Source organism: Onychomys torridus, chromosome 9, assembly GCF_903995425.1.
Source record: "Onychomys torridus chromosome 9, mOncTor1.1, whole genome shotgun sequence".
In the NCBI taxonomy this organism is placed as follows: Eukaryota; Metazoa; Chordata; class Mammalia; order Rodentia; family Cricetidae; genus Onychomys; species Onychomys torridus.
Genome location: NC_050451.1, coordinates 5,184,983 through 5,203,860, shown reverse-complemented (window position 1 = coordinate 5,203,860; position 18,878 = coordinate 5,184,983). Strand labels below are relative to the sequence as shown.

At 48.9% G+C, this 18,878-nt stretch overlaps 1 protein-coding gene across 1 annotated transcript in view; it reads left to right on the top strand.

Annotated features, from left to right (window-relative positions):
- Sh3bp5 (SH3 domain binding protein 5) overlaps positions 1 to 18,878 on the top strand; it is a 72,611-nt gene that overhangs the window by 16,278 nt on the left and 37,455 nt on the right. Inside the window, exon 3 of the mRNA XM_036199398.1 lies at positions 10,716 to 10,844. Coding sequence (XP_036055291.1) covers positions 10,716 to 10,844 — 129 coding nt within the window. The remainder of the gene's footprint in view (positions 1 to 10,715; positions 10,845 to 18,878) is intronic.

Sequence of the window (18,878 nt, the reverse complement as noted above, 5' to 3'; positions counted from 1 at the left end):
AGCCCCAAGTTGTTTATTTTAGCTGTTTCAGATCCAGAAGTCAGTAACTATCTGGCAAGGACTGTTAATGATTAAATGGGAGTTCATACAGTGCCCAACATGGTCCCTGGCCTGTAATGTTGGTCCAGGGCCTGTCCTGCCCTTACCGTCTCTTGTTGACTAACCTACATAAAAATAGCTGTTTAGTGAGAGCTTACTGTAAGTATATGTTAAGTGTTTGTGTAGGTGATCTTGGTCTCTTAATAGCCCTTGAGGATGTGTCAATGAGAAACAGGCACTGAGAGGTTAAGTCCACCCTCCCAGGTCACACAGCCAGAACTTAACATGCAGGATCTGAGGCTGGAGCCCATGCACTTTAATGGTTTGGGGGTACATGTTTGGGAGTGTGGAGGAGGCCTCTGAGGGCCCTGTTGAGATTCGAAAGTGAAAAGAGCATGGTCTAGAAGCTGGGTTTTCAGTCTCTGTGGTGACACCAGGCATTCGTCCCATCCTTGTGGGGAACAAACCTGGTTTCCTCATCTGTGACATGGAAGCATCTGAGTTAACCGGTCCTTCCCAGCTCTCCCATTCTGTGGCCATGGACTTCAGTTTTAGGCTAGTCACATGCTGCCTACATTACAAAGCACCCGTAGTCTTGACACACTGGGAAGCTCAAAAGCTTTGTGGTCAGGCTGTGCCACAGCATACTAAACTTCAATGTAGTTTAAGTTTTGCAATGCTGAGGATTAAGCCTAGGGCCTCGTGCGTTCAAGGCAGGTCTATTACCACTGATATCCCCAGCCTTTACCTATTATTTTATTTTGAATTAATAGTCTGGGTAAGTTGGTCAGGTTAGCCTTGAACTTGCAGTCTTTTGGCCTCAGCCATACAGGTAGCTGAGATTTTAGGCTTGTACCACAAGATCTGACAAAACTTAAGTTTTGTTGAAACAGTAGACACAAGTTTTTCAAAGGCCCAGAGCAGGGTTGAAAGTATGAGGCCTCTGTCCCCAAACCCCATTCTCCTCCCAGAAGCAGACTCCGTTAACAGCTGCCTCTGGCATGTCTGTCAAGTGGTGACAGTGGACTTCTGACACTGACTCCTTTACATCCCGTGTTCCCCTCTCTCCTTTCCTTCCATGCCAGTCGCTTCGGCAAGGAGGGAGACAGAATGAAAGGCAGCTGAAGTGACTCGGGGCGGCTTGCCTGGAATGCTGTGGTGGGTGGGTAGATGCGTGCTGTGGGTGGAGGCGGTGCCAGATGGTCTCCAGAGCTTTCCTGAGGTTGGGCTCTGAACTTGTCCTGTTGTCCTGGTTCTCAACTCAATCTTCTTATAAAGTGGATCTTGTATTTGGAACAGCTTGACTAGTGTTCAAAACACTGCCTGATTAACATGCACATCAGTTACATGTCTGGAATTTAAGGAGCCAGATTTGTTTTTAAGCACGGGTCTCAAAGTAGAAACAGCTAAACCTCTTGGCCTAAACGTGGAAACCAGCTGCTTGTGGTTGAATTCAGTGGAGCTGCACAGCTTTGGCGATTCTGCCTCCTCGTATTTAATGAATCCCGTGGGTTCAGGAATGTGTGTGTGGCTGACACACAAAAAAACCATGGAGCCTGCCAGTTTCTCCAGCTGTGTGTCCCGAGTCCATAGGGTAGCCGTCATTGTAGTCCTTCCTTGGGGGCATGACTGACTGACCCTTGCGCTGGGTCCTTGCAAAGGCTGATGAGTTTCTAGGGAGCTTTGGGCCTTGGGCGTTGAAGTATTGCTTCCTAATGGCTTTAGCCTCCTTCTTGTGGTTTGGACCTATAGTATTGATGACAGGTGAACTGAAAGTAGCCATTTCCTAACTAAGGGACACACTGCAGAGTCACTGTTCCATGTAATTAAAAACAATCCAAGGGCGTGGAAGATGAGACTCAAGAACTGAGATTTAGGGATGGTAGAAGGATGGAATAAGAGATCTCAAGGAACTCTGTGACCCCTGGGAAAAGCCTTGTCCACACCTCCTCTCCCTCACTTCTCGTTCCCTTCCCCTTTCCCCCTCTCCTTTTCCTTTTTCTTTTCTCAGGGTGATCGGGGCCAGCCTACAACCCACACTTCTCCTGTCTCAGCCTCCCCAGTGCTGGGATCACAGGTGTGTGACCCCCAAACTTAAGTGAGCTAGTTGATGCAGTGTGCCTCGACACAGATCAGATGGATAGCACTGGATCAAGTGTTCATGTTCTGGTTTTTGTCACTGCACTATCATATAAGACAATTTTATCTTTAGAAAACACATACCAAATGTTCACATCTCCACTTTACCCTCACATTATCCAAATCAGGAATTATCTTAGTTTATTTTTTATTTTTTATTTTTATTTTTTTGAGCTGAAGATTGAACCTAGGGCCTTGTGCTTGCTAGGCAAGCACTCTACCACTGAGCTAAATCCCCAACCCTAGAAATTATTTTAGAATGAAAAGCTTTTTGTTTTGTTTTGTGGGGTTTTTTTGTTTGTTTTTTTTCAAGACAGGGTTTCTCTGTGTAGTTTTGTTGGAGCCTGTCCTGGATCTCACTTTGTAGACCAGGCTGGCCTCGAACTCACAGAGATCTGCCTGGCTGTGCCTCCCGAGTGCTGGGATTACAGGTGTGCACCACCGCCGCCCGGCACGAAAAGCTTTTTAAAAGCCTTTCTTTCCATTCCAGTTTTGACTGGGAACCTGTCACTCGCCTCATGTTCAAAGGAAGGCTGTGGTTTTCTGTGTGGGCCTGGGTGCTCATCTGCTTATGTGGAAGCAATTCTAGTCCGATCAGAATTAGAGCCCTTCTGCATGCAGGGGATTGATTCTACCAAGGCCTAAAATGTCTCCAGAGGCCCCCTTTTATTTTAGGGGGGAACCTGAAGGAAGAATCTGTGGTGACATCTATCTTTTCTTCTTCTTGGCTCAGAACCAGAATGGGTCACGTGAGGCCATATAAGGGTTGGGTTAAGGAACGGGGTCTAGCTTGAATACCATAGCAGCACAGGGGCCTGGCACCTGCCCAGGTTTAGACACCTCCGCACTTGGCCCCACTGTCCACTCAAAGTTCTTAAAGGCCACAGGAGTCGTTCCTGCAACCCAAAGGAGGGAAGAGTTGGTGGATCTTCCAGGGAGACACTAGATTTCCTGGAGATCTTGGTTTATATCTGTGGTCCTCACGCAGTTGCTACCCTGCCTCTCATCCTTTGGAGGTGTCCTCCGACTGCCAGATTCCGTGACCACATTTCTTTGTGCCCCTAGCAAGAGACCAGGTACTTTGCTCGTCTGCCACCCCTTGCTCTTGCCTGCACTTGGGTTCTTGATGGTCTCATTGTTCCTTCTGGCTTTCGGTGTTCTGGGTCTCCGTGGAAGGGGCTTGTATCAGAAATGTGGTGGCGTCAGGGTTCCCTGTTGTGTGGGGGACAGTCCTTAGGGAGGAAACCAGCAGGACTGGTGGGCCCTCCACAAGTCTGTACTACCAAAGTCAGGGCTTACAGTGGGGAAAGGCTGTGACCGAGGGAAGGGGGCTGCGACAGCGCAATGATCTGGAGGTGTCCCCAACTTAGGGTTCTTGTCCTTTCTCCCTCTTCTTGTTCATTTCCTCTGTGACTGTGGGGTCCTTCTAACCAAGGTGTCCTTGTCAGATGCCTTCACCACATGGAGTGGGACCTGTGCAATGGTCAGGAGTGTCGTGGACTGCACAAGGCTGGCCCAAGCCTCTGCTGCTGCTCTCTGTCTGGCTCCCTGGCCGTCTCTGCCTCTTCCTGGTTCCTGGGCCCTCATGCTCTGCTCGGCCTTCCTGGCTTGTCTTCCTGGGCCCTGCTCTACCCTGGCACAGTCAGTCAGCTTCAAACCCTGCTGTGGGATTGAAGGTAGAAACCATCCTGGGTCCCCTTGTCACAGGGTTGTGGGGTGTGGGCTGAGAGAAAAACCGACAGACAGTGGCAACAGCTGGAAGGTCCTGGGAGCATGATGCAGTCATGGAAAGCGAAGGTTCTAGGGATAGGACTGTGCAGTCCAATATGGCCGCCATTAGCCGTGTGTACAGTTGTTGAGGTTTAGCTTAAATTAATTACAGATCTGTTGCACTGACAGCATCACGTGTTCCTTTAGCCTCCTGTGGGATGGTTATGGTCTCTGAGCCTTTCAGATAGTCCTCTCAACCATCAGAGAGCACTTACGTCTCCTCCAAACATCACTGAGTGCTTTCTTCGTGTGTGTCAGGAACTCTCCCAAGTGCTCTTGAGGACTAGATTGGAGAGCTTTGGAAAGCAGTTTGCAGTGAGCTTCCTTTAAACCGCTCAGGTACTCCACCACCGCAATAAGCCTGCATGTTTCTGTGGTGCCTTGTATCATGGTTCTGGAGTATTCTTGCCAGCAGTGACATGAGCATCGTACCAGTTCACCTCTAGAATCTCAACTTCCCGTTGCCACCACTCCGCTCTGTCCTAGGGTGGCCTGGACTACTTACTCCATACTGTCCTTTAAACTGCTATTTATTGTTACTTCACCCTGCCCAAAAAGGAAGTTTTATTACTGTACACAAGCAACCATCCAAGAAAAGGCATTTTTCCCCCATTTGAGACAGGGTTTCTCTGTGTAGCTCTAGCTGTCCTGGAACTCACTTGTAGACCAGGCTGGCCTGGAACTCACAGAGATCCGCCTGCCTCTGCCTCCCATGTGCTGAGATTAAAGGCGTGTGCTGCACCACTGCCGCTGCCACCACCACTGCCACCACCACCACCTGGCAAAAAGAAAAAATTTTAAAAGCAAACTTTTTTTTAAAGCCTAATCTGGGCTAGAAGTTGGGTGCTGTGGCACACACCTGTAGTTCTGTCTCTGGGGACTAAGGTAGGAAAAGCCCTATGAGTTTGAGGCCAGCCTAAGCCTGTCTCATAAAACACAAGAAGAACAGAAGTCCCGTGCCAAGGCAGCAGACAATAAAAATAATGTGGGCTGGGGGTGTAGCTCAGTTGTAGAACACTCGTCCTGTACGTGTGAGCCCTGGCTTCTGTCCCTACCACAGCACATTCAGAGTGTAGAAAGTGGCAGTCTGGTGACTCTCAGATGATGGCGTATGGCTCCCCAGATTCCAGCAGGTCTCGTTCTCTGGCAGACTCTGTAGCACTCCCCTACTTAAGACAACCCCAAAGACATGATGGCACCTGACAGCGTGTCCCCTCTGTAGAAGTCGGGGAGGTGTCAAAGTGTTTCAGGGAAGAATAGCTACTCTCCCCCTCAGAGCCATGACCTCGCTCTGGTTCTACGTGTATCTTTACAGAGCAGGTACATCCCAGGGGATATAATGGCTGCAATGTGGTGCCATGCAGCACACTTGAAGCCTTTGGGGCTCTTTTAGGTCACTTTAAATCTCCAGCAATCACAAAGTGTCCTAAACAATGTGTGAAGCCTCAGGTGTATTTGTCATATTGGAAATTTAAGGTGGTGGTAGTGGTGGTGGTGGTTGTTTGGAGATAGGATCTCACTGTGTAGCCTTCACTGGCCTGGAACTCACTCTGTAGACCAGGCTGGCCTTGAATTTGCAGAGAGCCACCTGCCTCTGCCTCCCCAGTGCTGGGGTTACAGGTGTATGCCACCATGCTTGGCATTCTTTTTTATAAAGAACATATTTATCTCACAGGTTTAGAGAGCGGAAACTCAAATTGCATCTCATCACAGTGGAAGTGTGTTTGTCTCTTTTCCGTATTCTATTTCTTGTGATGCCACAAGCCACATGTGCTGGTTTAAAATAATAAGTGGCACTGGTTACCGTTCGAGAAAGGTGACGAGGCACGAGAAAACCCCGTATCAGAGCTTTATTAGGAGGAAGTGGGGGACAGAAGAGAGCAGGGGCCAGGCCTGGGAAGAGACACGTGAGGAGCAGAGAGACAGGGGAGGAAGAGAGAGTGGAGGAGTCTGTGTCGGCTTTTAAGGATCCCCTGCACATGTGCGAGTGGGCTTATGGAGCTAGCTACTCCATATGTGCTGATTGGGTGACTATGCTGCATGTATTTGTGCAATTATGAAGTGCACTGATGACATAAAAGACCCCTTGCTTAGCTAATGAACTGCGCATGTGCAGTCATATAGCTGGAGTGGCAGAATCCTAACAACATGGCCTCTGGAAACTCCAGGGGACACTCATGAGAGGATGAAGGTGAGAAGGCAAAGGAATACAGCCAATGAGATAGTTCAGTGACTAAAGATACTTGCCACCAACACTGATGACTTGAATTTGGGCCCCGGAGACAATGTATCAGTGAAAGGAGAGAACCAACTGTACAGTCACCCTCTGACCTCCACGTGAGGCCATGCACGCATGCCCACACATATATAAACATATATACGTTAAATATTTTTTTAGAAGGAAAACATCAGGAGTCCTACTTTATTATGAAAATGTGTTCTAACATCAGGCTCCCTGGAGAGGTCTCAAGGACTCCCTAGTGAGTCCTGCAGACCAAGCTTAGGGAACCACTAGAGACCACTGCATGCTGGGCTGGTAGGTTCACTGTCTAGCGTGAGATATCTGCCATGCAGCCTCAGAGAGATCATGCCAGCAGGCTCTGGTTGTCCTATCTGCATGCTGGGGCTGTGGTTCCTGCTGAGCCTGTCTTGCAGGGTCATTTCCAGGCTCAGCCCATGCCTTTGAGGCCTCTCTCCCCAAACCAAAGCTGTGTATTTATAAACAGTATCACCAAGGAGCCTTTGAAGTGCGTGTCATCTCTAATATGTAGGACAGTTATTTTAAAAAAGCTGGCATCCTGTCTTTATGCCACTGGTTCTGGGGATACCTCCATGAAACCATTCTTCTCAGTTTACCAACAAGGTGGTTGAACTTGGTTTAAGTGTCGATTGGCCGGAAAACAGAGACTTGTCTTGAGTATACTGACACTGACAGCCTGTTCCAAAGGCACACTGGCTCCGAGTGGCTTAGCTGGAGTTCTTATCTGATGTGGGGCTGGGATTTTGACACACTGACACATTCAAACAAGGAGATTGCCACTGTCAGCAATTCTCTGCTTAAATAAATTACCCTCCGTGTGAGTCACAAGCTTTGAAGATCTAAAGACATCCCACAGAGGGAACAAGTTTAGGACTCCTTGAAGTGCAGATTTTGAAATCAGCTGGGTTGCTGGGTGTGGTGGTACATACCCATAATGCCAGTACTTAGAGGTTCTGAAGGCTGGACGAGTGTGAGTTCCGGGCCAGCCTGAGCTACATAGCTAGCCATCTCAAAACAACAGATCCCCATGCCAGGGATAGTAAGTAAATGGCTTCCTTTGTTTGTTTTTTTGATCAAGCTGGCCTTGAACTCCAGATCCTCCTGCCTCTACCTCCCAGGTGCTGGAATTACAGGCCTGTGCAAGTATGCCCAGTGACACCTGCGTTTTGACTGGTAAAGACCTGCCCATCTTCCGGAGGTGTTTGTCATCGTGAATTACCCGTCTTTGTTGATCATTTCCCAGGAAAACAACTTTCTGTGCACTCAACCTGAAGCAGCCCTACTCCATCTTGTAGGATCATTTGACTGTGATGTGGGTGAAAAGAGCTATAGTGAGGTCTTTTCTTGAACCAGGGAATGGAACTGGAGGCACGAGTCTGTGCCAACTAGCTGTTCCAATAGTATTTAAAGACATCTTTTTAGTTGGTGAAATCCCACCCTCTCTGCTTCAGTGGCAGAAGCCCTCCAGCAGCCAGCCATATTTAATTACAGTGCTGTGCCCGGGATAGCATGGAGAGCGGTCTTTTCTTTTGCTCGTGTTAATGTAATGACTATAGTAACCAACTAACGGTGTATGTTCAGTCTTGTGGTTTTTAGAGATCCACTTCAGTTGATAGAAATCCAGTTGTGGCTAGCTGAATGAAACAGAAAGCAAGGGGGTGAAGGTGGTGGTGAGGGTTGCCTTAAGAAGAGAATAGTACTTTAGTCCCAGCACTCGGGAGGCAGAGCCAGGCGGAGCTCTGTGAGTTCGAGGCCAGCCTGGGCTACAGAGTGAGATCCAGGACAGGCACCAAAACTACACAGAGAAACCCTGTCTTGATAAATGAGAGAGAGAGAGAGAGAGAGAGAGAGAGAGAGAGAGAGAGAGAGAGAGAGGAGAGAGAGAGAGGAGAGAGAGGGAGAGAGAGAGAGGAGAGAGAGGGAGGGAGAAGAGAGGGAGGGAGAAGAGAGGGAAAGAGAAGAGAGGGAGAGGGAGAGAGAGGGAGAGAGAGAGAGAGGGAGAGAAAGAGGGAGAGTAGTAGAATGTAGGGTTGCTGGGTCCCTTTCATACTGTTGTGCTCTGTCTGGCTGTCATGTGGTTCCACGGTGACGGCCAGCTACTCCATGCTTCCATTCCATCCTTTAGCCACCTCAGGGGGAAGTTTCTCTTGCTAAGTTTCAGAAAATCTTTACAATGAAGTCTCATAGTCTCATTAGTTCTAATTTCTTGGCCGCTTCCTGCCCCTCCCCCACTCCACTCCACAACCACTGTGGCTAGGAGTATGCATTGCTGATTGCCTAGCCTGGGTCACTTGACCAAACCTGGGCCCAGACTTGCTCCACCAGAGACTGAGCCATGGGGTTGAGGCTGTTTGGGATTGGGCAGGGGGGAAAGATTTTGGTTTGTGGGCTCCCATACCTCAGTGCTTTGGGGGGAATTATCACTCAAGTAGCCATGATACCTGGCAAAATGAAGAACTAGATCACTTGGTCTCAGTAAAGATGACCCTGTCAGCTGTGACCACTTTGATGAATAGATATGTGATGGTTGGATGGAGCTGACCATGTGATGCCCAGGTGTGTTGGGGAAATGTGGTTGTCAAATCTGTCTCCCTCCACACCCACATCCCCTTGAATGGTCACATTTTCAGGACAGAGAATCACAGAAGGATATTAGCCAGGCTGATGAGCCCTAAAAAAACTGCCCAAGGCATCTTTAGAAATACACCTGTGACAGTTTGAAAAGACTCAAATATGATCAGGTCATTTTTCCTGAAATCCTTCACACACTGTGATCCCAGCCTCCCAGGGAGGTAAAGGCAGGAGGGTTGTGAGTTCAAGGTCAGTTTGGGCTACTGAGGGAGATCCTGTCTCGAAAAACTCACTTGTAGTATCCTGGCCCAGCATGGGTGATGACTCACAGAATCTGGAGCTGGGCAAACAACCTGCAGACAGCTCCACCGGAGGCTTGCCAGCCCTTGCTTGGGGCTTCTGTAACCAAGGGTGCAGGGCTCACAGATGCTGTAACATTCTGGGCATCCTGAACTGTGTAAGCTTGTGGACTTCCCATCTTCCTCCAAGAGGGAAGGTTTCAATTAGGAAGAGATGGTGGGTGCACCACAAAAACCGTGATGACGGTGACACTGGGGCAACAGCCTGTGTCGGAAGTGGGGTGTGGGCTCAGGAGCTCCCAAGGACAGCAGAGACCACACCCTCATGTTCTGGAAGGCCAGCAACATCGTCATACCCTCCTTCCAAGCCCATAGCTTGAGATGATAAAGGTATGAACTAGGAGAACTAAGCCAGGCCTCCTTAGCTCCACGAGGCCCTACAATTCCACATGTTCAACACAAGTTCTTAAGGTTAATTGGGAGGAAGGCCCTGTTCAGGTTGCAGACATCTGGCTCCCTTAGATGCCTGCAAACATTGCCATTCCCTCCCTCTTCTCAGCCAAGTAAGCCATTGTGTTCTTCTTGGGATAAGTCCCCACCCCCACTTCCACCCCCAAGTCTCTCTCCCCCCTCAGGTTTCTGTATAGATCCTATGTATAGATCCTATCTATTCCTTTGAAGGTTTCTGGGAGCCCTCTGTAGTAGCTGGTCTAGTGAGGGGTCTGTCTCTGCTGCTGAGTTCCCCAGCATCCCCACACTGGTGGCTCTAGAATGGGCATACCCTCAGATGGAAGTGCCTTCAGGTCAGGGTCCTGCATGTGGTAAGCCTGCGCACTCTATTTAACATTTGTGAGTCCCAAGGCTTGCAGCTCTGTGGGAGTGTGGGAAATGGTCTAGTCACATCAACTGAAGCCACCAAAGACAACTGAGAGTTCTTCCCCAGAAGACCAAGAAGGTTTTTAACATATTCAGGGCTGTCTAACATAATCGTTGCTAGACACGTTTTTGTTTTTGTTTTATTTTTGTTTTTTGAGACAAAGTTTCTCTATATAATAGCTCTGGCTGTCCTGGAACTCGCTCTGTAGACCAGGCTGGCCTCAAACTCCCAGAGATATGTCTGCCTCTGCCTCCCAAGTGCTTGCATTAAAGGAGTGCACTACCACTGCCCAGCAACCAGACACATTTTTTTAAACAAGGTTTTTAAATTACAGAAATAAAATACATAAATTACAGGGTGTGGTAGTGAATGCCTGTTAAATCTCAGCACTGGGGAGGTGGAGGCAGGAAGGTTTCAGAGTTCAGTGCCATAGTAAGACTATTGTGAATGGATAAATGGATGAGTGAATGATTGAAGAGCTTAACGTCTAAGTGCAGCTAAAGTAAGTCGCAAATACATTTTCTTCTTAGTCACATGACCAGCTTGAACCTCTCATGTAGCTGGTGGCAGCCATTGATTGGACAGTGTGGATTCTGGACCCTTCTTAGAATGGCTGACAGGTTTTGGATGGTGCTGAGCCTGGCACTGGGTTCCTGTGGTGTGTGAATTCCTTCCAGGTGTTTCTGGTCAGATGCAGCAGATGTTTGCAGCTTCCTTCCTCAGCCTGATGGTATTTCCTCCATCTTCCTCCTGGCTACAGGATGCACGCCAGAAATTCCGATCTGTCCTGGTCGAGGCAACGGTAAAACTAGATGAACTGGTGAAGAAAATTGGCAAAGCTGTGGAGGACTCGAAGCCTTACTGGGAGGCCCGCAGGGTGGCCAGGCAGGTAAGGTGGCCTGCAGATGTCTCCTCTGCCCACTGCCCCCACCTGCATTTGGGGGTGACCCTTTGGTTTCTGTATCTCCCACGGAAGGTTAGAAGCACTCGTCCCATGTGAGATGGCTCTGGCTTTGTCCGAGGATGGCTGCATTTGATTGGTTTTCCTGTACCCTGCCCTCATCAGCTCCATTCCAGCTCAGGACACCATTGATACTGTATGGGTGCTGATGATTGGATGGCTCTCGCCACGTGACTGATTCCTCTCAGGTGGAGAGCTGGACTCATGGACATTGTGAATGTGTCCCGAGTTTGTGCATTCTTCCTCCCCTAGTGGCTGCCCGAGAGGCACCAGGCAGAACGACCCCTGAGAAGCACTTCTCATGTTTGATCATTCAGTGAGCCAAGCTCCGCATACATGGAATTTTGTCTAGGGTATTGCATACAGAAGGAATCAATGGACAAACATGTGAATGATGGCATGGGGAACCACCAGCCAATCCAACATCCTCCTCTACCTCCCTAACTTAGAATTCTCCCCCTCGTCACCACTCACATCCCTCCAAACGCTTTCCTGCTCATAGCTGGGGAAGCAAAGCGGTCTGGTTGGCATTATCTAAATCGTACTTGGTGGGTGGGGCCTCATCTGGCTACCGCACACCTGAGTGGGTTTTACAGCCTCCTTTTCTCTTCTGGACCCCAAATCTCCTTTGGGACGAGGGTAGGAGGGATTTGTCCTGGGAGGCACCTCATCTGCTGGGAAGCAATGAATTGTGACATAGCCCTGCCTTCTCTTCTCTTTTGCCACCAAGGATGACAATCATGATCTCCGAGGCCCTTGAGCAACTGTTCCGTTATCAGCTATAGCCAGATAATGCCAGATCCAGCAGGTGGCTGGCTGCAATGTGCAGAGCCCAGATGAGTCTTGAGGGGCTTGGACTGGAGCTGAGCATGCAAAACCTCTCACCGACCTCTTTCCTGCTTGCTGGTGGGAAGTGGGGAGAAGGATTGGGGTGCCACTGCCCTCAGTTCCAAGGGACTTTGGTCTCTAATGGAGGAACTGGAAGGCTCAAGCAGGATGTTAACATTTCATTCTGTGGGTGACAGGTTCCCTGGGCTGGAGCCAGATGTTGTGACTGGCCCGGTGACCTTTCCGATGGTAGGAGAGTGTCCCACCTCAGCTGCTGCCAAGTGGGGTTCCTGTTTCTTCCTCTGCCTCATCCCAGCTCCCTTCCTTTCGATGTTGGCAAACCCCTCTGACTTGCCCTGCAAGGTTGTAGCTGAGAGCCCTGCCAAGAGCTTCCTCCAAGTGTGCATCCTGAGCTGCGTCCCATTCTTGAAGTGCTGGAGGCATTGTTCTTAGGCCTGAAGCGAGAGGATGTGTCTGACAGTGGAGTCCTGGATGAGCTTGGGTTTCAGTGTCGTGTTTTTTTTTTTGTTGTTGTTGTTGTTTTAAAGAATTTATTGTGGAAAATTTAGAACTGGCTCACTCCCTCCCTCCTCCCCTTCCTCCTTCTCTGCCCTTTCCCACTTCACTGGTGGTCTCGCACATTCAGAATGCCTGTATCCCTCATCAGCATCCCATTCACAGGGTACTCACAAGGAGAAAGACCTTTCCTACAACTTGGCTTTCTGTAAAGAGTTTAGAAAGACGTAGTCATAGGACCAGCAGAAATTGTAACCCTGCATCAGAACTCTACATTGCCTTCTTCTCAATGTCAGATCGTTTTCCTGACGATAAATCAGGCCGTCTTGTGACCCTGAGACCAAGTCCAAGTTAGACCAAAAGGAGCCAGACCTTGCTGTCTTTTCTGAGCTGGGCTGGGGACAGGGGACTGGCTTTGATTTCTTTGGGAGCTTTTGTGCTGGGGCTCAAGCTGTTTCCAAGGCTGTCAGCATGAGGGTGAGGGCCCTGTGGCATGGCCTTTGCTTGCTCTGCTCTTCTGGGTCTGATTGTCTCAGCAGGAGTCTCGGACCTGTCATGTGATCACTGGCAGAGCAACTTGTGTTTATTTGCTGGTTTTGTTGTTTGTTTGTTTGTTTGTTTGTTTGTTTTGCTTTCTCTTTTTAAATTGGTAAAACATATGTAACAAGAAAATTTCCATTTAACCGTTTTAAAGTTCGCTAGTTGAGTGGCATTGACATTTTCTTGGTTATGCATCCCAGACCATCGGAACTTTTTCCCTTCTCCAGTTCAGGTTCTGTAGCCGTGACTACACAATCGCTCCCCATCTCTCTCTTGGCACAGACCCTGTCAACCATCCTTCTGCTTCCTTTCCTAGGAGCTTACCTACTCTAGATGCCTCCTAAGTATCAAGGTACTGAGGAATGTTCTGTGTTTGTGACTGGCTCATTTCATTTGACATAGATCACTAGTGTTCACCCCCGGTGTATCACACATCAGAGTTCGCTTCGTATATTCGTCAGTTTATTGAGACAGAGTCTTACTATGTAGAACCAACTGACTTCACAGAGATCTCCCTGCCTTGGCCTCCCAGAGCATTGAGATTAAAGATGTGGGCCACCATGCCTGGCTCCCTTTTTTTTTTTGAGCTGAGGACCAAACCCAGGGCCTTGTGCTTGCTAGGCAAGCACTCTACCATTGAGCTAAATCCCCAACCCCTGGCTCCCTTCTTTTAAAAAATTATTATGTTTATTCATTTATTTTGTGTGTATGGGGGTGGAGCATGGTGCTACAACCCACACACGGAGGTCAGAGTACCACTTGTAGGGGTCAGTTCCCTTCTACAGTGTGGGTGCTGTGGACCACACTTGGGAAACCGGCTTGGTGGTCAGCTCCTCTACCCTCCTAGCCGTCCCACAGCCCTCCCTCCCCTTTCAGGGTTGTTATTTTTAAATGTTTGGAATGCGTCAGAAGAGGGCAGAGCCCTTTGTAGTCCGGAAGGGCAGCGTCAGCACAAAATGACAGGGTCAAAGCTCAGTGCTGCTGCATGTTGGGTGTTTGTGGGGCCATGTAAGGCCATGTTCTACATTCAGCCTTCTCTAGAAGAGTTGCTAAGTGAAGAGACATTTGAAATTTGTACAGTGACTTGGCTGGAGTGCTGGCAAAGCTTGGCCCATGAAGCCAGACTGAATGGCTTAGAATCCCAGGTCACTGGTTAGTTCAGCAAGTCTCTTCAAGCCTGAGCCCCTGCCCCCTTTCTCATAAAATGGAGGCAGAGGCAGGTGTATCTCTCTGAGTTCCAGACCAGCCTGGACTACCAAGTGAGTTCCAAGAAAGGCGCAAAACTACACAGAGGAACCCTGTCTCGAAAAACAAAAAACAAACAAACAAACAAATAAACAAAGTAATATTGGAGCCTAAAGATTGTTCTTGGGCCTCTACCCAAACCTTTCCAGTTTGGAGGCCTCATCTGAGAGAACATGAGGCGGGTTAATGCCAACTGACTAAGTAGTTAGCTGTGATCGAGACTGTTGCTGGTCTGCCTGGCCAATAGGAAGCTGTCAGAGGGTCTTGGGGTGTGTGTCATTTCTCAGAACAGTTAGGCGGAGGTGGCTGGATGCCTTAGTGGGAAGGCATCTTGAAAAGGCAGGAAATTCAGAGTGGTAGGGAGAGTAAGACGGGATGTGTGTGTGGAAAGCCAAGGGTCAGAGGTTAAAGATGGAGGAAAGAGGTGAAGGTATTCTTTTACACACTTGAGGGCATTTCCTTTTGGAGCAGGCTTGGGGAGGTTAAGTTGGCCATGAGGCGCCACAGTCCTAAGTGACTGAGGCAGCTGAGCCTGTGGCAGTCTGAGCAGTTATATAAAGATGTCAGAGTGGGATTGGCTTCCTCATTCTCAGAGAGATAACAACAGGTTGAGGAAGTACAGTGCGGTGCCCAGACTCTGAGAGGAGACCAGCAAGGATTTGGACCCTGGTTTGCCTGGTTCTGGCTACCGCCTGATGGTTGGCACAGTAGGGCACTGTATAATCATGGCTGACGAACCCATGGGCAAACTGAGGAGACATGCAGGGCACACAACAGACTGGTGTCTACAGCCACCTCACTCTCTGCTACCTGCCTCTTCTGGGCTGGGGCAGCCAGAAGTCCCTCCTTTTGTTTTTCATTTTTATATTTATTGATGTGCGTCTGTCTGTTCATGAGCACATGTGCTTTGACATGTAAATGGAGTGATCAGAGCACCATTTTTAGGAGTCAGTTTTCTCTTTCTGCCATGTGGGTCCTGGGGATTGAACACGGGTTTGTCAGGCTTAGTGGCAAGCGCCTTTGTGCACTGAATCATCTTGCTGGCCAGTTGTGCTAGAGGCGCTTGCTTGTTTTAGCCCGGGGCCTTCACAGCACACTGTTCGTCTTTTGGAACTTGAGCCCGGCTTCATCATATCTTCTTCCCATTTTAATTTCTGCCCAGTCAGTTCTCACTGTGGGACTTGGGTGAGGAGGTCCGGCTTGATGACGTCCATCCCTGTGGCCCTGGTCACATTCCTCTTGGTGGCCACAGGCCAGTTTCTGAGAACTGCGTTATCCATGATGCCTGAGGTAAGGGTGCAGTGGAGTGAGGGACACTTGTCTCAAAGCAGAGTGATTGGCAGCGTGTGGGAAGTGGAAGCTTCCTCTCCCCTGCCCAGAGGATGTGCCCTGCCTTGCAGTCTTGGCTGGAGAGTCTGGGAAAGAGAGAGCATTTTGGAAGCCTAGATTTCCCCCCCTCTTTGTCTTTGTTTTTTGGTGTTTTGAGACAGGCTCTTGCTATGTAGCTCTTGGCTAACCTGGGACTCCCTATGTAGACCAGGCTGGCCTAGCCTTGAACTCATGAAGATCTGTCTTTACCTTCAGAAGGCTGGAATTAAAGATGTGGGGTTACCATGCTCGGCTTTTTTTTTTTTTTTTTTTTTTTTTTTTTTTTAAATCCCTTTAGGTTTTCATTATGTAGTGCAAGACGTCCCTGAACTCCTGATCCTCCTGCCTCAGCCTCCCAAGCATTGGGATCACTAGTGTGTGCCACCATGCCCAGGAAGCCAATATTTATGTTTTTGAGACGGGGCCTCGGTATGTAGCTCTAGCTAGCCTGGAACCTGCTGTGTTGACCAAGCTGGCCTTAAACTAGAGATCCACCTGCCAAGTGTTGAGATTAAAGATGTGCAACATCACACCTGACTTTTGAATTAGAATGGGCTCTGGAGATGAGTGGCAGCCTCTTCCAGGCCAAAGCCCCTAACACGGAGGAACATGTCTTGGCTGGAATGAGCTGCTCCACACCTTGGGGTTGGCTGCATATCCTGCTTAGCTGTTGAGCTCTGCCTCGGGCATCCTGGCCCAGGGCTAGAGCTAGAAATAGATATGATAGGGCCCATCTGGAGCAGGTTCCTCTGGTGTGGACACACTTGCACTTGATCCTTCCCTGAGTGCAGGGGGCAGGAAGACTGGCACAGAGGGCTGGCTGGCTGTGCAAAATCCCAGGGAGGCAGGAGGCACCCATTGCCATACTTGGAACTACATACCAGTGGCTCGCTTTTCTCTCTCTGGGGCATGGCCGATTCCCAGCCAGCCCTGCTGGGTAGGCAGCAGATGGGCACCACACAACGGTGGTGAGAAGGACAATGATGTTGCGGAGGCCTCTCTGCTGTCTGAGACCACACAGCCCCTTGCATATTTCTGGTAGCTGCTGTGTGTTTTTATCAGATAACAGATTGAGGATGTTGTACAGTGACAGGATCTTGCTGTGACTCAAGCTGGCCTGGAACTTGCAATCCTCCTGCCTCTGCCTCCTGAGTGCTGAGATGAGAGCCGGAACCACCACACCCACCTGTGCTTCCTATTTACTAGAACGTGGCACTGGAGGGGACAGTTCCCTTCCCTGCCTCTCTGCACACCACAGGCATTCCTGGAAAGAGTGACAAGGTGATGATTAATCATCCAGTTACAGAAACCCAGAATTTTCGTGTTTCTGTAACTAGTTTGGTCAATACAGTAGGCCTTTTATGCTGCCAGGCAACATGATTTGAGCTCTGGCCAGAGGGCAGGGATCCTCAAGAGCACGTTGGTACATTTTCAGTTCCTGTTTTTTCACTTTGGGGGTGCCCCTGCTTTTCTACTTTTTCTTTTTCCCACCCCCACTAGTGATATTTCTCCATTTCCTTCCCATGAAAACTGACCCAAAAGGACCTGATGAATTACCTGGATTTGGAATGTAGCTCAGTAAAATATTTTCCTAGTATGTTCAAAGCCCTGGTTTTGAGAGCCAGAACTGCCCCCCAAAAAAAGAAAGAAAGAAAAAAAAACCCAAGGCATGATGACACACACACACAGTTGTACTCCCAGCACTTCAGAGGACAGGAGGTTAAGGGCAGCCTGTGCAAGGACATGTTGATGTAAAAACACAGCTCTCACCTCAAAGAGAGTAAGAGTTTATTCTGGAGTTAGATTTGAGTGGCCAAGTCCCTGGAAACTCAGAGCTAGGTTACCCCAGGTTCCGTGTTCCCATACAGAAGCAGTTACACCGAGTTTGTTTGTTTGTTTGTTTTTTCATTGAGTCAGGGATCCTTTGTGTAACAATCCTAGCTGTTCTGGAACTCACTCTTGGCCTCCAACTCACAGAGATCCACCTGCCTCTGCCTCCAGAGTGCTGGGATTAAAGGTGTGCGCCGCCACCGCCTGGCTCATGGAGTTTTATAATAACAAAACATAGAAGGTTATAAGTCAAGGCACAAAAACAAAACAAGAAACAAAAACAAGCCAAACATTGGTGGGTGTGTTAGAGAGGCAGGTACAGCAAGATGGGTGAGTCTCCTTTGGGCCTGAGATGCTATCTGATGATATTCTTAGCTTTTGGCTTGGTGGAAGCTAGTGGTCTGCTAAGTAAATAAATTCCAAAAGGTTCTTCTCTGTTAGTCACAAGATGTTCTGATACGACTAGGCAAGGCTATCCAGGGGCCTACAGCTAACCTGAGATAAGGTGATTGACCTCTCTGGACCTGCAGCATTCCAACCTCTCTGCATCACTGCAGCCTTAATCAGCCAGCCAGTCCGCCTTTGTGGCCCCAGTATCTTTCCAGGAATTTTCTCACAAGCATATGTGCTCTTAACCCCTGAGCCATCCTTCTTGTATTTTATATTTATGGGCTGAATCTGGCAAGCCTACAGAAGAAGGGAGCCGCGTTTAGGTATTAGCAGATGAAGGAGTGTTTGGGGTGTTAGCTGCCCTTCCTTTGGGCTGACTCATTGCTTGTGGAGCTCTGCAAGCCTGTTTTGCACCAACCCATTGCTCAGCTGGGGGTCAGCCTGGCTTAGGCACTAATGAAGACAGTCTGGTGCTACTGTGCTGGGCACTGCCGAACCAGGAGATTCAGCCCCATAATCCCCACTAACAAAGCTGCTGGGAGCTGGTCAGCCCCAGACAGAATTCCAAAGGGCTTCAGGAGAGGCCATGTCAGCTGGCTCTTTCTGAAGCTTCTTCTGGAATTTGGGCCTCTCAGAGGCTGTTTCTTCCCTTGACTTCTCCAGCCACTTCCTGGTTTCTCTCTTGACAGATTTATTTCTCCTCTCTCTCTCTCTCCTCCTCCCTCCTGCCCTCCTTGCATTCATTTATTTGTCTGTTTCTTTGTGTCTGTTTTGAGACAGTTTCACTCTGTAGCCTATACTAACTTAGAACACATTATGTAGTCCAGGCTTGACCTCATGGCAGTCTGGCAGCCTCCTAGGGAAGTATGGGGATTAGCTTCTGAGCTACCATACCTGGCTTCAACTTTCTGCCCTCCCCTCTTTCCTTTATTTGCACATGTTAATTGAAAGGGTAGTGGGTTTCATGATAGTGCTTTCATGTATTCCGTAATCTTCGATAATATTCACTTACCTTCTCACTGGCCCCTTTCCTCTGCTTTTATGTAGTTAGTCCCTTTTCTATCCTGTCTGCTAAAAAAGAATTAAATGAATAGTTTTATTTTGAGACAAGTCTCCCTGTGTAGCCCAGGATGGCTTTGAACTCTTGGTCTCCTGCTTCAGTCTATTTTTTGTTTTTGTTTTGGGAGCCAGCCTCATGTAGCCTAGGCTGGCACAGAACTTACTGCGTAGCTGAGAATAACCTTG